Source organism: Psammomys obesus, unplaced genomic scaffold (assembly GCF_907164565.1).
Source record: "Psammomys obesus unplaced genomic scaffold, mPsaObe1.curated_primary_1811, whole genome shotgun sequence".
In the NCBI taxonomy this organism is placed as follows: Eukaryota; Metazoa; Chordata; class Mammalia; order Rodentia; family Muridae; genus Psammomys; species Psammomys obesus.
The window spans coordinates 3,284,338-3,304,230 of NW_026586816.1; the positions used below are offsets into that span (position 1 = coordinate 3,284,338).

The 19,893-nt window shown below is 45.1% G+C and overlaps 1 protein-coding gene and 1 pseudogene across 2 annotated transcripts in view; both read left to right on the forward strand.

The window, feature by feature from the left end:
• Nkx2-2 (NK2 homeobox 2) overlaps positions 1 to 14,618 on the forward strand; it is a 22,679-nt gene extending 8,061 nt beyond the window's left edge. The window contains exon 3 of one of the 2 annotated variants that reach the window (XM_055602692.1): positions 99 to 259. In XM_055602692.1, the coding sequence (XP_055458667.1) occupies positions 99 to 244 (146 nt within the window). In that variant the 3' untranslated portion in view covers positions 245 to 259. Of the gene's footprint in view, positions 1 to 98; positions 260 to 14,532 lie in introns of those variants that run through there. The other variant, XM_055602693.1, reaches the window with a different exon arrangement.
• An 83-nt stretch (positions 14,619 to 14,701) lies between these two features.
• On the forward strand, positions 14,702 to 15,760 carry LOC129673023 (glyceraldehyde-3-phosphate dehydrogenase-like; annotated as a pseudogene).
• The last annotated feature ends 4,133 nt before the right edge of the window (positions 15,761 to 19,893 follow it).

The following is a 19,893-nucleotide window of genomic DNA, read 5'->3' on the forward strand; positions in this document are numbered from 1 at the left end:
ACACACACACACACACACACACACACACACACACACACACACACACAGTATGCAATCCACCTTCTAGCTCCAGACGCTGATTTCTTTACTTTCTTAAGCCAGCGTTTCAAAACCGACGGATGGACGCCGAGGTCGAGGCTGCGGGGCCCATAGTGTCCGCAGGGTGGCGCGATTGGATAAGAAAAGACTTTCGGGTGGAGCGCCGCCACAGGCCTGGGAGCTCGGTCTGGACCTGCAGAGTTGAGGGATCTCTGGGTAGGGTCCCTTTACAGGAGGACTGCGATACCAAAGGAAGAAGTACCATTCTTTGGCTTTGTGCTTGTCCCCCGGAGTGTGATGAAGAGGCTGATGGCATGCAGCCTTTTTCTTTCGTCCTTCTGCTTTGTCAAACATCTCTGCTACTGCCACCACCACGATCAGGGCGTTCATTTCCACCTCTTGAAAACGTTTCCTTGTTCCGGGAAAATGTAATTTAGTCTAATAAAAAATAATAACCTGACACTTGTCGGTAATCAACTGGAAGCCGTAGGAGGGCCCTCTTCCTTTCTGTTTTTCTTTCTTTCTTATCAGTGGTGCTTTGGAGTCTTCATAGAGTGCTAAAAGCAAGTGGTAGGTATCTGACACCACCGCCACCATCTACCACGCAGCAAAAGCACCCCCACGCGCCTCTCCTACACCACCTTGTGTGATGCGAGCGCTCAGCTCATTTTACACATGAGCAGACTGGGTTTCAGAGAGGTTAGGCTCCCAACACTCACGAACCAAGTAGGGAAAAAAAGCCCTGGAAGCAGAGGACATGACTGTGGAGGCATTCCATTCCATTTCTAGTGAAAACTGGGGAGGAGCGGGGAGAGAAACTCCTCCTGCTCTGCAGAATTAGCAGGCTCTTCTTGGCAGCCACACCCAGGGCCCAGTACCACCCAGAAGATGTCCTGAACCCTGTTACTTGGGAGAGAGCGGCCATTCCGGACCAGCATGTGTCCTGTGGAGTCTGAGGAAACCTCGAGTCAGTCTCTAAGGCACAAGCACCAAATTAATAAATTTTAATAACAGGTAAATGAAGGGGGGTGAGGGCTCTGAGGGGCACACAACGCCTGAGCTGTCCTGGTCCCATGACCTTCTGTCTCTTTGCTTTTGACACTAACAGCCTCCTCACCCCCAACCCCAGAAGGACAGAAGTATCATAAGCCACACATTTGTCAATACCATCTGAGCCTCCTCCTTTAATTAGGGGCTCATCTTTTTCTTGGAGTGAGGCAAAGGAGAAAGGGTGACCTGTTCTTTGGGGTATAATTCATAGGATTGGCCCCACCTGTATAAGCTGGAAGCTGGACCACATCTATAGAATGGACACACCCAACAGTCTGTAGGCGCCTTGCAGAAATCATTGGTGCGCCCAGCCAGGGAACACATTAGCGCTTCCAGGCACAGGACATGCACCCTGGGTAAGAGCAGACGTCGGGTGAGTGCAGCAGTGCTGTGCCCACTCCCCCAATGGGGAACGGCTTCCTGCTGCCAGCTCCCACAGGTCTGGGCCTAAAAGAGAACAAAAGAGGCCGTCTCCAGGGCAGGGGCCAGTGCCGGGGAGCTCATGGGCTCCAGCCAATTGCAGGTGCAGGTGTTGGATCCCAGCATCCTTGTCCCAGGTAGATGACCTGGGAGGCCTGTTCGAGAGGCCCCTGGGGGCATGGGTCCCAGTGGCCCTCAGAGGCAGTCTGCTTGAGAGACTACTTGAATGGTCTGTCACTCTTCCCTTCCCCGCTTGCTTCTTTACCTCCTCTGACCCCATTGTGGGCTTGACGCTGGCCTCTCAAAGGCCATTAGCTGGCTGTAACCCATTTTCACACCACACTGCCACATGCTCCTGCAGAGGGAGAGTCCACCACATTTGTTAGATGGTTGGGTAGCAAGGAAATAATAAACTCTGGAAATAATAAATGTGATGAAGCGAGCATAGTCAAGCTGCTGGCAGGTCACTCTGGTGTCCTGCACTCAAGCAGCCACGCTAGTGCGGCTGTAGAAGCAGGGTCCTGTCCCCTCGAGACCAGTGGCCTATTTGTTCACCACCAGCTCCCAGCTTCTCCAGCCCGCTCAGCTCCTATCTCTTCCCCCTGAGGGAGAGGCTGTGGGTGGGCCTCCTGCACCCTCCAGTCTGCAGAGCTACACTGGTGATCGGTTCTGGGACCAGAACATCTGGTGTGCAGGTGACTTCTCTGAAGACTGGCCCATGTGGTCACTTCTGATAGCCAACAAGGAGCCAGCTTCACTCCTTCCCAGAGGCTACAGAGGCAGAGTCGGGGGCTGAGCTGCGCACTCTAAAACGAGTAGGTTGAAGAATTAACCCATGGCTTCTTACATGACTGATCTACAGAGAGTCTTTGGAAATTTCAAGCATTTATTTTATCTCTATGTGTGTTAGTGTTTTGCCTATGCTATATTTGTGCATCTTGGGCATGTTCTTCAAATAACCCTGGAACTGGAGTTGAGGACAGTTGTGATTCCCCATATGGGTGCTGGGAACTGAATCTGGGTCCTCAGCAAGAGCTCTGAGTGCTGCTAACCCCTACGCCGTCTCTCCAGCCCCGGAAAAGAGAACCGTGAATGAGGTAAGCTGACTTAGACTGGTCATCTCGTGGACAGTAGGTCACATGGGGAGGAGGATCCCAGGCAGACATGGGAGGAGACAGTGTCTGCAGGCTTGGGGAGGGCCTCGGGGGAAGCTGGCCCTCCTGACACTCTGATCTCAGACTTGCAGCTTCCGGAGCCTGAGAGATCATTCTCTTCACCACAGCACCTCCTCTGCATGCTCGCTGGCTGCAGATCCACCCTGCGTGGGTCCCTACCTTAGACATTTTTGTGTTGTTTTTGTTTTAGAAATAATTTTGTACTTATTCTTTGACAATTTTATAGCCTATTGATGTTTTGATAATATTTATACACACATATTTCTACACACCTCAATCACCTCTCATCCCTCTGTCAATGCCTTCAGTGAAAACCTCAATACATCTCCTTCTACTTTCATAATTAAAATAAAAGTATACTCAACCCAAGTGGCTCGCATGCACATGGGTGTAGGATTATTTGCTGCCTCGGATGTTTTCTTCTTTTTTACCTACATGATGTTGTAAGGAGAGAGAGGGCAGCCTGATGAGGAAAACATGGACTAAGAGCAGCAGAGGAAGGCTGTCTGTCTGTACCCTCCGGCTGCCTCCATATCCCTTACTTCCTCCATATCTTCTCTCCTACTTATCCTCTGGCCTCCTACATATCTTATTTCCTACACAATTTCTGGCACTTTCTCCATATTCTCTCACCTCCTGCATACCTACTTGCCTCCTCCGTGCCCTCACTCCTCGTCTATTTTTTCTGGCCTCCCCTGTATCACCTGTCCCATCCAGATCTTCTCTCCTTCATATCCACCGGCTCCTCCACACGCTCTTGGTGCTATGAGCTATCCTGCCACTGCTGGGCACCTAGAAGAAGCCAGTTAGCAGCTCTTTTCTTTAGCGCCCCAGAGCACCAGGAAAGCCTACCACAAGCTCATCCAAGCAGTTGTGCTCAAACATCCAGCTGCAAAACATCACGCTGAGGAAATAAATCCGCTGAGGGGAGCTTTTTGCCAACAACTCGGAAAAGCTTGCCAAGATGGAGGTGAACCCCTTCAGTGGTCCGGGTGGCTGTGCTCTTTACTGAGCTTCAGCTTTTCATGGCCAGCTACTGCAGGAACCCAGTTTCTGGCTCTAAGTATGGAAGCTCTGCCCTCCTCACTGGGAAGTGTGCTTCTGAGCAGCGTGGCACCGGCCGTTCTATTCTGGTGACTTTATTCTTTCTGCCTATGAGACTATGGGAGACTGGCTAAGTCCAGGTCCAGCTTGAAATTCATGCCCAGCCACTGGCTTCTATCCCACTGTAGGAGCTCCTCATACCGTTCCTTTTAGCAGTGGATGCATCCGCGGACTTCAGGAGCAGATGAGTGCACACAGCAGCCTGTCAGCTACATCCCAGGGCCTGGGGTCACAGTCCATCTGGGCAGCTTGACTCTGTGCTTCGGAAACAGGTGCCTTAGATTTTCATATCCTGATCTCACTGCCCTCTCCCCTGAGATATCAAGCCAGCATTGCCTTGAGTCATTCAGCCGCCCTGCTCAAAGTTCATCCAACCCCAAGTATTCCCATAGACCACTGTGCTAGTTCCCAACACTATATGCCTTTTAAGAGTTCATAAAAAGGCTCCTGTGAGCCTGAGAACTGCAGTCAAAGATGCCATGAGCTGGAGGGAGAGGCTTCCCCGAGTCCCCAGGTCTTTCACCAGGTATCTGGAGTACCCTGGTCTAGTGTTCATGGTCAAATTCTCAGGGTTTTGAGACAGGAAAGAATGGAACTGTCTGTGGAACCAGATCAAACTCCAATTGAAGGAACAGGCTTGTACCTGCTGGTTGGAGGGTAGCAGCTGGGGCTTCAGCTACATCTGTGCCATCCCCCTCCAGCTAGTTCACACATAGGTGAGTTTGTATCGACCCTTGCCTCTCTAAATCACAGTTTCTCAAGCTTAGGGACATAAATTAATCACTTGGCATTTCCTGCAGTACAGATCCCAGTGCCGCAGCTCCAACATTCTTCTTTAATACTGATCCTGCAGGGTGTAAAGGCAGACTTTGGTCCAGGGCCTAGGGCAACTCCAGGTGTCTCCACAGTGAGCCTTCAGTCAAGCCAGCACTAGGGAGCCTACTTGGTTGCTTGGCTACCACCCGAGCCTTTACAACGAATGGTCTTAAGCCATTTGAGAACTAAATCAAGAGCCGTATGAGTAAAAGTAATCTGGAAGCTGCTGACTTGTGGCAAATGTAGATGTTGTGGCATCACTTTGTGATGGCTCTCTTTGGTTTTTCAGATGAGAGGAAAACGCTCTTTTCCTGGGAGAGAAGGGATTCAGGTCACCGGGCTTCTCGGCCCTCATCCCCGTCTGGTTCTCACAGTGCTTTCTGCCAGAGTCCCTGCATGTGTTGCCCTGGCCACCTCCAGCACTAAGAAAAAGCTGCTGTCATGAACACTTAGAGGGCACAAGACACAAGAAGCTGTTCTGACAACAGAAGATGGCCTGCATCTTGGACAAATAAGTTGCTTGCCCTTGGAACTAATTCCCCACTGGTTCACAGACAAAACAAACAAAGGCCAAACCAAACATACTAAAACCACAGGTTGTGGGATGTTGTGGCATGAACCTGTTATCTCAGCATTCAGGAGGTCAAGGAAGGAGAATTGTGAGTTCAAGGCTAACCTGGGTGAGACCCTGACTCAACAAACAGAAAAGGACAGACTGACCCTTTGTGGCCAGGAGTACAATGAGATGAAGGTGTAACTCATTCAGACATGAGTTAGAATGGAAGGCAAAAGAGAGAGCCAGAGAACAGGCCCAGAGCAGCCTCCAGGTGAAGCAGCAAGCCTCTCCACGTGGTTGGAAATGTTCTCTAGGTGTGCTTTCCAATGCGGCACCAGCAGCCACATACGGCGGTCACATGCTGGAGATGTGGCTCCAGTAAGGGAAGAACTGATTTTTAAATTCCATTTCATTACTGTTCATTTAAATAACTGCGTGTGGCCAGTGGCTTCGGCACCAAATCGCAGTTCTAGATCATACTGAGCATTTGCCTGGAGGTGTAAAAGTGCTGTGTCGCCCCTTATAAAACGTTAATTCTAATTGTGTTGCTCACCACCAACGGCTTGATCTTCAGCGGTTCCGAAGCCCTTCATCTCACTCTGAAACCAGTACCCACAGAGGAGGGGTGGGAAGAGGGTAGGGAATGTGTTTATCCTTTCACACTCTCAATGACCTCATTCACAAATGTCTCACACCGGACATCGTTCCACAAATCATTACGTTTTGGAGTTCTGAATATCTTCCGTTTTGATGACTGTCTTCTTGTGATACCTGGCTGGAATTGGAAAAGGAGGAGGGAAGTGCCCAGAAGTGTTGGTTACCAGCAGGCCATGGTGGCTCCCTCCTGTGATCCCAGCACTTAGCAGGCTGGGACAGAAGGATTGTGTGAGTTTAAAAGCCAACCTAGGCTGAGGGGTGAGAGTGAGAACAAAAGCCAGAGCAAGAAAGAGAAGGAGCCCAGATTGTTGCACAATGGGCACCCCCCAGAGTTCTTGCCCTTTGAATGCTAAAGATCCCTTTGATGGGATGAAGAAGCCTTTAGAACTTTGCTAAGAAAAAAATACACTTATGTTATAAAGGAAATTAGTCTGAAATGTAATTCTACCCTTTAGTGATGGCAGACTGGAAGTTAAGGGCTTCCTGATCTACAAAAATGATGGGACAGAATCTCAACGCTTAGACCCCCCTGCCCGCTCCCACCAGCTTCCAACTTTGCCAGCTCAGGAGGGATCTAGAAGACACTCCCACTGGATATGTCCTAGTCCTCCTTAGAAGGCGTTCTTTTAGAAGGCAGGGGTGCCTTCTACATTTCAGAAGCTGTAGTATCAGAAGTCACTGTGGGCTTTGACATGGTGAAATAGTAGAACAGTGTTTGCTTAAGGCAGTACATTAGTTTAATGAACATATAGGCCAAAGTGAGGAGCAAGAGATGTGCTGCAGCATTTGCTCTTAGATTAACCCTTCCCTACTCCCTGCTCATTCTTTTCTGTGAGCGGGATGACATTTCATAAAATCAGACATGATATCAGCAACAGGAGAACATAATTTAACATGGCAAATTGAAACACCGCTCCTGACGCAGACATGCTTTTAAAGTTTACCACCCTGATCTCCTGCAATTAGACAAAGCAATTATGAACACCATCATCAAGCGCCCTTCCTAGCCCCTCAGATACAATGAAAAGCTGTAATGGAGACTTGTTCCCTCAGGCTGGAGAGGCTGCCTGTGCACGGGGGTGGGGGGGAGTTGGGGAGGGATACAGGACGAGGGCATGGTGGGGACATGGGGGGATGTTGAAGCAGTTACCACAGCTGGGTTAATTAATCAAATGCGGAAACATGATAAAAATCCATGTTGCAGCAGAGGCCCAGCAAGTTCAAATGCAGACGACTCCGACTGCTGTGCGCCCTCACTGTTAACAACAGCAAAGCTGAGCTCACTTAGAGGTTAAAGTAGCGAAGACACTGCTGACACACAGTTTCCTAAAGGTCTCTGGCGGGGTCGGACTGAGGCTTCCACGGGAAAGAGCATGTGCTGTGCAGATATGAGGACCTGAGTTCCACTCCCAGCATCCACCTAAAAAGTTGAGCATGAGCTCAACTCAACTGTTGGGGAGAAACAAGAAAAATAGCCATTCACAATAGCATCAGAAAAAATACCTACAAGTAATTCCAACCAGATTAGAACTTGGGAAATGTCCATTTCAAGTCAGAAGAAAGAACAAGTGGTACCAGGATAAGAAAGTAAAAATTTCTACAATGAAAAATTTAAGACATTGCAAATAGAAATTGAAGAAGACACAGAAGATGGAAAGATCTCTTGTGTTCCGTCAGAATTGATACTGTGAACGTGGCTATGCTACCAAAAGAACCTAGAGATCATATCAATCTCCATTAAGTTCCAGTTGTATTCTTCACAGACCTAGAGAGAACAATCTTAACATTCTTATGAAAGCACAGAGACACGGGTATCCAGGCAAGGAGGTCCTAAGCAGGAGAACCCTGAGCTCAGCTACTGCAGAACCACAGTGGCATACAGCATGGCCTGGCACAGACATGGAGACCAACAGAACATGACAGAAGACCCATAAGTAAACCTACAAGGTTTGGCCACCTAAGTTTTAGCACAAATATCAAAAGTATACACTGGGTGGGGAGGCAACGAACTTAACAATAGTGCTGGCAAACCTGGATACCCAGCTCCAGAAGGGTGAGATTAAACCCAAATCCCCATCCTGCATAAAAAGATACTCAAAGTGAATCAAATATCTTAATGTAATGTATGAAATGCTGGCTGGAGAGATGGCTCAGAGGTTAAGAACACTGGCTGTTCTTCTAAAGGTCCTGAGTTCAATTCCCAGCAACCACATGATGGCTATAATGAGATATGGTGTCCTCTTCTGTCATGCAGTCAAGATGCTGTGTAAATAATAAATAAATCTTTAAAAAAAAGTATGAAATGCTAAAAATTGGGGAGGGGGGAATAACAGAGAATTCACCTCAAGATAAAAATATAGGCAAGACCCTTCTGAATAGGACTTTAGTAGCAAAGGAAACAGTCTCCAAGAATTAACAAATGGACTTGCACAGAATTTCAAAGCTTCTGCAAAGCAAAAGCAACAACAAACAAACAACAAAACCACTATTGATAGAATGAACAAACAGCCTCCAGAATGGAAGAAAAAGCTTTGCCAACTAGACCTCAGACAGGGCATTAATGTATAGAATATACAAAAAACGAAAATAGAACATGCAAAAAGCTGCCAGTCAATAAATGGGCCAAGGAAATGAACAGACAGTTCTCAAAAGAAACACAAGTGTCCAGTGAATATTCTTTTTTAAAAACTAGGCAAAGAATTTTATTAACCTTTTCCAAACTTTATTGCCAGGCTTCTTCAGCTTAGTTTTCTGCAAAGAATGAATTGTGTATAAGCAAAAACTGAAAAGAGCCCAGTGTCCAGGGGGCTTGGATATTCTTACGAATTGAGCATCCTGAGTTGGGGGCAGGGAGATGACTGAGTGGATAGCTGCTCACTGAGCAAGCCTGGCAACCCAAGTTCCATCCCTGGAATCCACGTGAAGATGAAAGGGGAGAGCTGACTCCACAGAGCTGCTGACTTCCATATCATACTGTATTCACACACGTATCACACACACACGCAGGAGCAAATAACAATAATTAAATAAAAATTTTAAAGTGGTTAACATCCTTGTTCATCACGGAAATGGAAACTGAAACTACTTTGTGACTCCACCTAACCCAGTCAGAACAACTATCATCAAGAAAGCCAGTTATACCCGGCAGCAGTTTCACTCTCTGCACTCTGCAGGCAGAGGCAGGCAAACATCTGAAGCCAGCCTGGTCCACAGGGCAAGTTCCTGGACAGCCAGAGGCTATAAGGAGAAACCATGTCTCAAAAAACTGAAGAAAAAAAAAAAGAGAAAGAAAGAAAACCAATTATGAGACTAAAAGCCTGCTGTGAAAAGTCTCTTTTAGAAATGATTGCATGAACAAGACCAGCGTAATATTAGTATCAATGCTACTGTGGAAGGAAGAAAATTTCATAGGTTGCACTCCTAAACAAAGAACTCCAGACAACTAATGACTGCTGGAAGCCTGAGAGGAGCCCCGTATTGGCTGTCCAATGTAGAGTTCTCAGTCCTAAAACCATACATACACAAACAATAAAAATGGACTCAACAAGTTGTACGTGTGTGTGTGTGTGTGTGTGTACACAAATACACAAATACATATATGTAACAGTAATAAAGAATACAGGTTATTAATTTGAGAGTGAGGGAGCATGGGAGGGGTTCAAGGGAAGATAGCTGTAATGAGCTAGAGGGAAGAAAGGGAGGAAAGTGATGTAATTCTATTTCAATTATATATATTTTTTAAAAAGAAAATGAGTTTTGTATTTTTACCTAAGTTTTATATTTTGAGATTATTTTAGATATATAAAAAGTTATAAAAACCATTTGAAGAGTTTTTCCATCTCCCCTTTCAACCAGATCCAGTGAATGTTCATGTTTTGTGACTACAGTATGACGACTAAAACCAGGGCATTAACACTGGGAACAGCACAATTGTGCGAACATGATTTCACTAGTTTCCCACTCCTGTCCTTTTCCTGGTCTAGAGACCTTCTTGCTCTTTATCTCCCCCCCCCCCTTAGTCTTTCTTTTCAAATCTGGGATATTTTCTTGGTATCAGATGTCTTCCCTGACAGGCCCCTTGTCATTGTCCAGTGACTGGTCAGCCGAGGTCTCTGGGGACTTGACACTTGAGTCCTGGGGGAACATTTTTCAATGACTTTTTCTTAATAGTAATGTCCAAAGATTGTTTTTTCTTCTCTTTCTCCGAGTCTACCCCTTCTCTCTTCTCTCTCTGGGCAGGATCTTGTTATGTTATCCAGGCTAGCCTCAACCTCTCCATCTTCCTGCCTCTGCCTCACCAAGTCATGGGATTACAGGGGTATGCCAACATATCTTTATTAATGATCAAAACAATAATAATAAACTATCCTAAGGTTATACATGGATTTCAACTTCTCTCTTCTTGTCCTTGTCCACCAAATTTTCATAGTTGAAGTTTGGTCTCATCAAATCAAACCTGAAAGATAACTTCAGAGATAAAATATTACAAAAATACTATCATGAAGAATGAAAGGCATAAGGAAGGGCACACCTTTCTTAGTTTTTCAATCATTTCCCTGTAAGTGGAAGAATATATTTTAAATTGCTCTTCTGGGTGATCTGCATTTCTAACTGGCAGATGTTATTAATGAATAAGTGAATGAGTCATGGATGTTAACTCTATCATTGGTAATAACACCTTTATAAAAAGGAGGTTAAAGCAACATTTCCAGAATTTGAGTCTAGCCTGAGCTATATAATGAGTTCAAGGCCAAGGTGTGTTATATAGAAAATCTGTCTCCATCCCCGAACCCCCAGATAGAAGGTAGTTACTTTTTTCTTTCTTTTTCAAGACAGTGTTTCTCTATGTATCCCTGGCTGTTCTGGAACTCACTCTGCAGACCAGGCTGGCACTGAGCTCAGAAATTGCCAGTCCCTGCCTCTTCAGAGCTGGGATTAAAGGTGTGTGCTACCACTGCTTGGATTATTTTCAAATCACTTAAAGTTCTTGAGCTAGGATCTCACTAAGTTACTCAGGCTGGCCTTGAAATCACTCTGTAGTCCAGGAAGGTCTTCAACTTGTGGTCCCCCTGCCTCAGCCTCCCAATCACTAGGATTATAGGCCTATTGCCATCAGGTCCAGCCTCTCTGTCCCCCCTGCCCCAATGTATTTATGCACACACGTGTAGTTTTTGAGGATATATTCCTAGAGTGAATTTTTTTAAAATTATTTTTCTGTTTATTAATTACAGTTTATTCACTTTGTATCCTCCCTGTAGCTTCCTCCCTCCTCCCCTCTCAAGCCTGCCCTCCCTCCCTTTTACCCGCTTGTGTCCCTCCCCCCAGTCCACTGATAGGGGAGGTCCTCCCTTCCCTTCCTTCTGATCCTAGTCTATCAGATCTCATCAGGAGTGGCTGCATTGTCATCTTCTGTGGCCTGGTAAGGCTGCTCCCCCCTCAGGGGGAGGTGATCAAAGAGCAGGCCAATCAGTTCATGTCAGAGGCAGTCTCTCTTCCCATTACTATGAACCCACTTGGACACTGAACTGCCATGGGCTACATCTGTGCAGGGGTTCTAGGTTATCTCCATGCCTGGTATTTGGTTGGAGTATGGGTCTCTGGGAAGACCCCTGTGTTCAAATTTTCTGATTCTGTTGCTCTCCTTGTGGGGTTTCTGTCCTCTCCAGCTCTTACTATTCCCCACTTCTTACAAGCTGGTTCTGGTGGCACAGGCTGGTAGGATTTGCTGAAGGAGGGAGAGGCAGGTGGATCTGGAGTTCGAGGACAGCCTGGTCTACACATTTAGTTTTTTTTTTCATTCTCATGTCTTTTTTTTAAATTTATTGCAGTTTATTTACTTTGTATCCCAGCTGCAGCCCCACCCATGTCCCCTCCCCCCAATTCCACCCTCCCTTCTTCATCTCCTCCCATGCCCTTCCCCAAGTCCACTGATAGGGGAGGTCCTCCTCCTCTTCCATCTGACCCTATCTATCAGGTCTCATCAGGAATGGCTGCATTGTCTTCCTCTGTGGCCTGGTAAGGCTGCTCCCCCCTCAGGGAAGGTTATCAAAGAGCAGGCCACTGAGTTCCTGTCAGAGACAGTTCCTGTTCCCACATTTAGCTAATTTAAATGTTAAGTGTCTGTAAGATCAATCCTCTGAGACCTTGGCATTTCAGAAAGAAAATTAAAAGTTTTTATTTTCTTGGATTCTAGTCAAGGTCATGGTGTGATAGACAATAAAGTCCCTCCATGGAGGCCTGAGAGCAAGCGCCACGTCCCTGGTTGAGGGCTTTCTTACAGCCCTCACAGTGTTGATTCACATTGCATCACATTTTCTGCAGAGCACATTGGTACTGGTAGTTTCCACATGTGGGTTTTGATCTGGAGAAGAGAGCACAGGGCAGCACAGTGGCATTCTTGACAGTCAATTTTTAGTTCAAGTGTCCGGCTGTACATATTAGTATCAAGTACCATTTGATGCTGTAGGCCAGGCATCCAGGCAGGGCATCGAAGGACTGACTGCCCATGCTTGCTCCTCGCTCTCAGACCTCACAGTCTGCTGTGGAGGCTGGAGCCACTGGTGGCAATGTTCAACTCAGGTTCAACTCTGCCTGACCAAGTGTGGCTGTTGGTGTTGCCTCATGGTGTTGCCTCATGGTGACCTCAGAATAATTTGACTTCTTACATGGAAAGTTTAGGGATGCAAGATCAACTACTCTCCAAGGAAAAAAGGATGCTTTATGAATTGCCTTGGAGATTTCATTGCATTGCTTCTATCAAGAAAGCCAGAGTCTGTCCTGACTCAAAGGACAAGATAGATCCCACATCTCACAGTCTGAATGTGTCCCCCAAATTTTGTATCTTGGAAGAAAACATGGCATGTGATAGGATTAAAGTATGGCACTTTAGAAGGTGACTAAGACATGAGGCCTCTGTCCTTTGGGATGGGATCAGCCCTTATAAAAGGGCTTTATGACCTTTTCTACTCTTCCACTTCATGGGAACATAGTTATTGTTATCTCTGGAGGATGCAGCAACAAAACTTCATCTTGGAAGCACAGACAAGTCCTTCACCAGACATCTAACCTAAGAGTGTCTTTAAAGACTTTTTTAAAAAAAATTTTATTTATTACATATACAGTGTTCTACTTGCATGCCAGAAGAGGGCACCAGACCTCATTATAGATGGTTGTGAGCCACCATGTGGTTGCTGGGAACTGAACCTCTGGAAGAGCAGCCAGTGCTCTTAACCACTGAGCCATCTCTCCAGCCCCTAAGACTGTCTTTACCTTGGAATTTCCAGCTAGAACTCTGAGAAACAAACCCACATTCTTCATAAATTACTCAGTCATTGGCTTGGTTACAGAATCTAAATTGAGGGATATATAAATGATTTATGATCATATATAAAGCTGCCACAATGGGTTGCTTTCTGGAAGCTGAAGCCAACCTCTGCCACACATTTATTTCCCATGACAACTTTCCAGATAGCCATGTAGATGTTGCTCTGGGTATATTTAAGTTGTTCTTAAACTTTAGGGTTCTTAAGACTCAGTGGAGAGCTTGTAGCACACACACACACACACACACACACACACAGAGAGAGAGAGACAGAGACAGACAGACACACACACACACACACACACACACACACGTTCCTCTGTCCACACATATCTCTCCTTAATCTATTGTCTGCCAGTCCTCTATACCCAGCTCAGCCTGATGCTTCCATTAAGTTTTTTTTTTTCATGTGTGTGTGTGTGTGTGTGATTTGTATGTGGAATAAATATGTATGTATTTGTAAATGTGCATGCATGTGTCTGTCATGTCTGTGGAGGGCCAAGGCTGACCTTGGGGGTCTTCAACTTCTCCCCACCTAATTTATTGAGGCAGGGTCTCCCAGTTAAACCCGGACCTTGCCAACACAGCTAGTCTAGCACACAAGCTTGCTCTGGTGATCCACTGTCTCTGTCTTCTAAGCCTTGTAATTATAAGCAGGCTGCCATACCCACCAGCATTTTTGTGGGTGCTGGGAGTCCAAACCCCAGTCCTCTAGTGGTACACACATACATGCATATGCAGGCAAAATGCCCAGATACATAAAAATATCTTTAAAAGAAAATATTTCATAGACATTTCTACAAATCAATCTGACAGAAGCATTTTCTCAATTGAAGTTCCTTCTTCCTAGATGACCCTAGCTTGTGTCAAGTAAACAAAAATCTAGCCAGCACACCAGGCAGTGTCTCTCAGGGTCAGTTCCTTGCATAGAACTGTGAAAGTGAAGTGTTAGTTATAATAGGAGCCTAGGGTATTGGAGATGACAGAACCATGGGCTATCTTCAGAAGAAGGCTTCAGACACATGGTGGAGCCAGACAAAGAGACAGGTTGTGTACACGACAGGTGGTAGAGCTGGAAAGGTGGACTTCCCACAGCCATTGGAACCTACGTGGTTCCATCAAGTGAGCTAGATGCTCTACATAGTTCTATGGGGTTTAGTATTTGCCCTTCAGGTTTCAGTCTTGCTCTGATCTGGTCTTTCCTTGTAAAGTCCTCATTCTTCACTATCTGAATGGGAGTGTTCGGTTTGTGCCATTTCATATTAGAAGTATATAACTTGCTTTGTTTAAAATGGGTTGGATTCAAAGTTAAGATTTGCCTGAATCTCAGAAGAGACTCTGTAATTTACACTTAAAAATTTTAAAGCTTGGCTCTCTGCTCCTCCCTGTTCCAGATACAGCCATACCTTTTCCAGCAGTGCGAGCCTTTTTCTTTAGAGACGATGGTGAAGGCCGGAGTGAATAGATTTGGCCATATTGGATTCCATGGTTACCAGGGCTGCCTGCATCTCTGTTGAAGTGGAGATTGTTGCCATCAATGACCCCTGCATTGATCTCAACTACATGGTCTACATGTTCCAGTGTGACTCTCCCACGGCAAGTTCAACGGCACAGTCAAAGCTGAGAACATGAAGCTTGTCATCAACGGCAAGCCCATCACCATCTTCCAGGAGCGAGATCCCACTAACATCAAATGGGGCGATGCTGGTGCCAAGTATATTGTGGAGTTTACTGGTGTCTTCAATACCATGGACTGGGGCCCGCTTGAAGGGTGGGACCAAAAGGGTCATCATCTCTGCCCCTTCTGCCCATGTCCCCATGTTTGTGATGGGTGTGAACCATGAAAAGTATGACAACTCACTCAAGATTGTCAGCAATGCTTCCTGAGCCACCAACTGCTTAGCCACCCTGGCCAAGGTCATCCATGACAACTTTGGCATTGTGGAAGGACTCATGACCACGGTCCATGCCATCACTGCTACCCAGAAGACCGTGGATGGTCCCTCTGGAAAGCTGTGGTGTGATGGCTGTGGAGCTGCTCAGAACATCATCCCTGTGTCCACTGGTGCTGCCAAAGCTATGGCCAAGGTCATCCCAGAGCTGAATGGGAAGCTTACTGGCATGGTCTTCCATGTTCTTATTTCCAACATGTCTGTCATGGATCTGACATGCCGACTGGAGAAAGCTGCCAAGTATGATGACATTAAGAAGGTGGTGAAGTAGGCATCTTAGGGCCCATTAAAGGGCATCCTGGGATACACTGAGGACCAGGTTGTCTCTTGTGACTTCAACAGTAACTCCCACACTTCTACCTTTGATGCTGGGGCTGGTATTGTCCTCAATGACAACTTTGTAAAGCTCATTTCCTGGTATGACATGAATTCAGCTACAGCAACAGGGTGGTGGACCTCATGGTCTACATGGCCTACAGGGGTAAGAAGCCCGATCACCCACCCCGGCAAGAACACAAGCGAGAGAGAGACCCTCTGCAACTGAGGAGTCCCTGTCCCAACTCAGCCCCTTACACTGAGCTTCTTCCTCACACTTTCCATCCCAGACCCCCAGAATAGCTGGAGGCCCCCAGAGAGCCCTACTTTATTGAATACTATCAATAAAGCTCACTCTACCCACAAAAAAATTAAAGCTTTGAATTATTTTGCATGAGTGTTTCGCCTGTAGGTATGTATATGCACCATGTGTGTGCCTGGTGCCTGTGGAGGTCAGAAGAGGGTGTTTGATCCACGGAGACTGAAGTTACAAATGGTTGTGAGTCACTATGTGGGTGTTGGGAATTGAACCCAGGCTGTATACAAGAGCAACAAGTGCTCTTAACTATTGAGTGAACTCCATCCCATTTTACATTTTGAACCAGTACTTAACATTCAAAACAAAACAACTTGGAGCTATTAAGATTCTGAGGACTTTTAGAGATGGATCAAATGTATTTTTCGTTATGAAATGAACACAAAACTTTGGGGGCCAGGAGTGGAATGTTATCATATAAAAATGATGCATTTGGTGCCAAGTTGACAAGAGGTTTCTAATGGTTACTCTTAATCATTAACTTGACAGGACTTAGAATCACTAAGTAGACAAACTGCTGGATGTGTGTCTGGGGATATTTGCAGAGAGGTTTGATGAGAAGACAAGTGGGGCATCAGTGTTCATCTACGTATCCTGACTTGGGGGCACAGTGTGGCTAGCTGCCACCACGTCTTCCACACAGTGATGAGCTGTGCTAAAACCACAAGCCAGAATATATTCTCCTTTCCTTAAATTGTTGGTGTTGGTATTCCCTACAGCAACGCAAAAGCAATTCATCATTAGAGACAATCTCCACTAAGGTTATAACGACTGATAATAGTCTTTTATGTCTCAGAACTTTGGACTCTTACTGGAAAGAAGGAAGAAACAAGTGAAGGATTCATCATTTGTAGGGAGTGAAATGTGTGGGTCATTAGAGTTAATCCCAGGAGAAAAGGATAATGGCCCAACATACTAGTAGTGCTTCATCTCGTTCCTGTTTTCAGCTCGTCTCCTTCACCAGCGTGTTTCCTTCAGTGGGCCTGGCAGGGAGCTCAGAGGTACATAGGTTACTTAGCATGCAGAAGGCCTTGGGCTAGATCCCAAACACTGTAAAACAAAAAGATGTGTAAGAATTTTTGGGCTAGTTGTGTCGCTTTGGAGAAGAAATTAGTTGTTTGGGGCCCAGTCTTTGGAACAAAGCATTCCTGGCAGACTTGCTATATGGAGAAACAAAAATGAAAGAGTCAGAGAGGTTTCATGCTGAAACTCCATGCAAGCAGAGTCAAATGACCACCAGAGACACATTTGTATAGTGCAATCGCATTCCTGGATAGTTGTAGGAATGTGAAGAAAAGCAATGAAAGGAGAGGACGTTTTTATAAGGATCTTGGACACAGTTGTCAATATTTAAGGTGCGAATGGTCCTTGAAGGATAAAGACACAGTTCAAACAAGTAACTGGCTCTCATTCTTTTTTTTTTTTTCCCCTGGCTCTCATTCTAAAGCTCTAGGTTCACCAACATTCATTTCATACCGAATCAGATGTGGTGGAAAGAGGTTTGTGTGGATAACAAAAGATGCTCCTATCACCTTTGCCACTCTGCAAATTCCAAGGTTTTAAAATAAACTCTATCCTAGGAACTACAAGTACCAAATATGTATTTCTTATGTCTCAGATCTCCTATGAATATTATTTTATAAATGTTCTAGTTTATATGGCTTTGTTAAATAGGTGCATACATTCAGTTGATACATATGTGAGTGGAGTTGTTACATTTCCAGAGGAATTTGTGATTGATTAAAATGATGCATGTGCAATAAAATGTATCTTAAAATTTAGCTTGAAGCAGGGGGATTAGTGTGTGTTCCAGACTTCAATGACCTAAAGTGTGAGAACCTATCTCAGGAAAAAAAATTGTTTTGAAAATGTAAAGTTCCTAAAATGAATGTCAACAAAAAGTTAGCTATTATGCACAATGTGGTTCATTACCTTTACCTAATTTTTCTCAAAAAAGCAAACCTCTTTCTAAATTAGAGCTTAACACTTCCTTCTGGGTTGCCTGTCTAGTTTATGTGTGTTTGCTAAACTTTCTCCATTAAGAGCATGGAGTGCTCTTCTGTATTTCAAAATGATTGGGGTCTTTCTTCCTTTCCTTGCTGGAAGCTATTTGCTGTGAGGACATTAGAGTGCTCCAGAAGATAAAAGTGATAAATGAGTGTCCCCCACACCACACTACCTCTTCAGACTGGGTCTGACTTGAAGTTTTTGTCTCTCAGGCTTGTCTGAGAGTACAGCAATGTGTCTGTTTACAGATCAGACGCCCTCTCCCAGAATCTGCTCCCATGGTGATTGTTGCTCAGGGGCTTCTGTTCTGGTAAATCACAAGTCTCCATACTTACTTGTCAGTCCCTCTGGTTTTGGGAGCAGCAGTGTACCCTGTTATTTCTCTCATGAATCTAAGAAGAGCTGTTTTCTGTGTGTGCGCATGTGTCTCCACACGTGTGCGGTGTCCATGAAGGTCAGAAGAATGTGTCTGATCCCCTGGAGCTAGAGTTACAGCAGCTGTGTGGTGTCAACCAATGTGGATGCTGAAAACCAAATGCCAGTCCTCTTTAAGGGCAAGAAGTGCTCTTAACCACTGAACAGTGTTTCCAAACTTGAGATGTTGATTTTTTTCAGACGGCTCAGCCTTTTACTTGTGATAGCATGGTAACTAAATGTTCTTGCATGTGGGATTAGAGACCGCTGTTCCAATGTTAGTCTGTGTGTATATCGTACAATGACTACAAAATGAGTTGTATTTATGCACAGTAAATGTGGACCAACCTCAACCAGGTTTACTGTTAAAAAGGAGAGTAACAGTCCTACATTAGCCTTCATTTCAAGGGCACTTTGCTGGTTCTGAGAGTGTGGTGTGTTTCTATAAAATGGAATTATGGGGTGGCTTGATAAAGATTATTGTCTATATTATTTTTAATTATTACCTTAAATTATTTTAAAACATGGTATTAAAAATGAAATTTGAATCACTGCAAGTGTTTGACAGAACTACCTATGTATTATGTATTTCTTTTCACCTTTCTTTCCATGAAGTAGACACAGCCTTATAACCTGCTCTTTTTTACAACAGAAGAAATTAAAAATATTATCTCAAAGTTTTACAGCAATCTTTTTAGAATGGATGCACCATGCTTACAACTCAACCACTGGATGTTTTAGTTGCCTCCAACTTTGGCTAAGATAAACCAAAGTAATGTTGCAGTTAGCAAGGCAACAAATTAGCAAGGGGAAAGTCAAGCTGATTAAGACTAGGATTCCAATAGTATCTGCAAAATTCACTTCATTCCTCAACTTCACTCAGAGAAGGAAGCAGTATGCTGGCTGAACTCTCTGTCCAACAAAATTTTAAAAATCAGTTCTAATAGTTATTTAAACTTATATAACAAGCTTTTTGGTCCATTAAGGACCAAGAACCTGGCATTTTGCATAGATAATCTGATGAATCACCAAAGCCTCTGCCTTCTGACCTGTTTCCTGAATTCTAGACATTCATTTAGCCAGCCTGGTCTACAGTGTGAGTCTAGGACAGTCAAGGCTACACAGAGAAACCCTATCTCAAAAAACCAAACCACAAAAGATATCATGAAGGGTTTTGGGGGAAGGAGCAGGAGAGTGTTTGGACAGGGGTCTTGATGTATAGCCCATGCTGGTCTCAAACTACTGCTCTTGCTTCAGCCTCCCAAGCAGCTAGTGGTATGTGTCACACACCTAGCCCAGCCATCCATATTCTACATATAACATGTGGGAGGCTGTTCCAAATAGCTGTGTCAGGAAGAACAACCAGAGTGTCCATCAATCAGGATTCATTGGGCGAATAATGTCAGGCTATTAAAATGGAGTATTGTGCCCTTTAAAATAAAACAAAGAAATTCCTTTAGAATTAATTTGCAAAACCTCTAAGATGTATGGTGAAAGACATAAATGCAAGTTTGCAGTATCCCAGTGTGTGTACCATATAAGCAGTATATAATCATATTTATTTGCATTTACACAAAATACACACTTAAAATACATTGATGTTCCATGGGTGTGAGACTGTGGGAATTGGCTGGGCGTGGTGGTGCACACCTTTAACTCCAGCACTCAGGGAGGCAAAGGCAGGCAGATCACTGTGAGTTTGAGGCCAGCCTGGTCTACAGTGTGAGTCTAGGACAGTCAAGGCTACACAG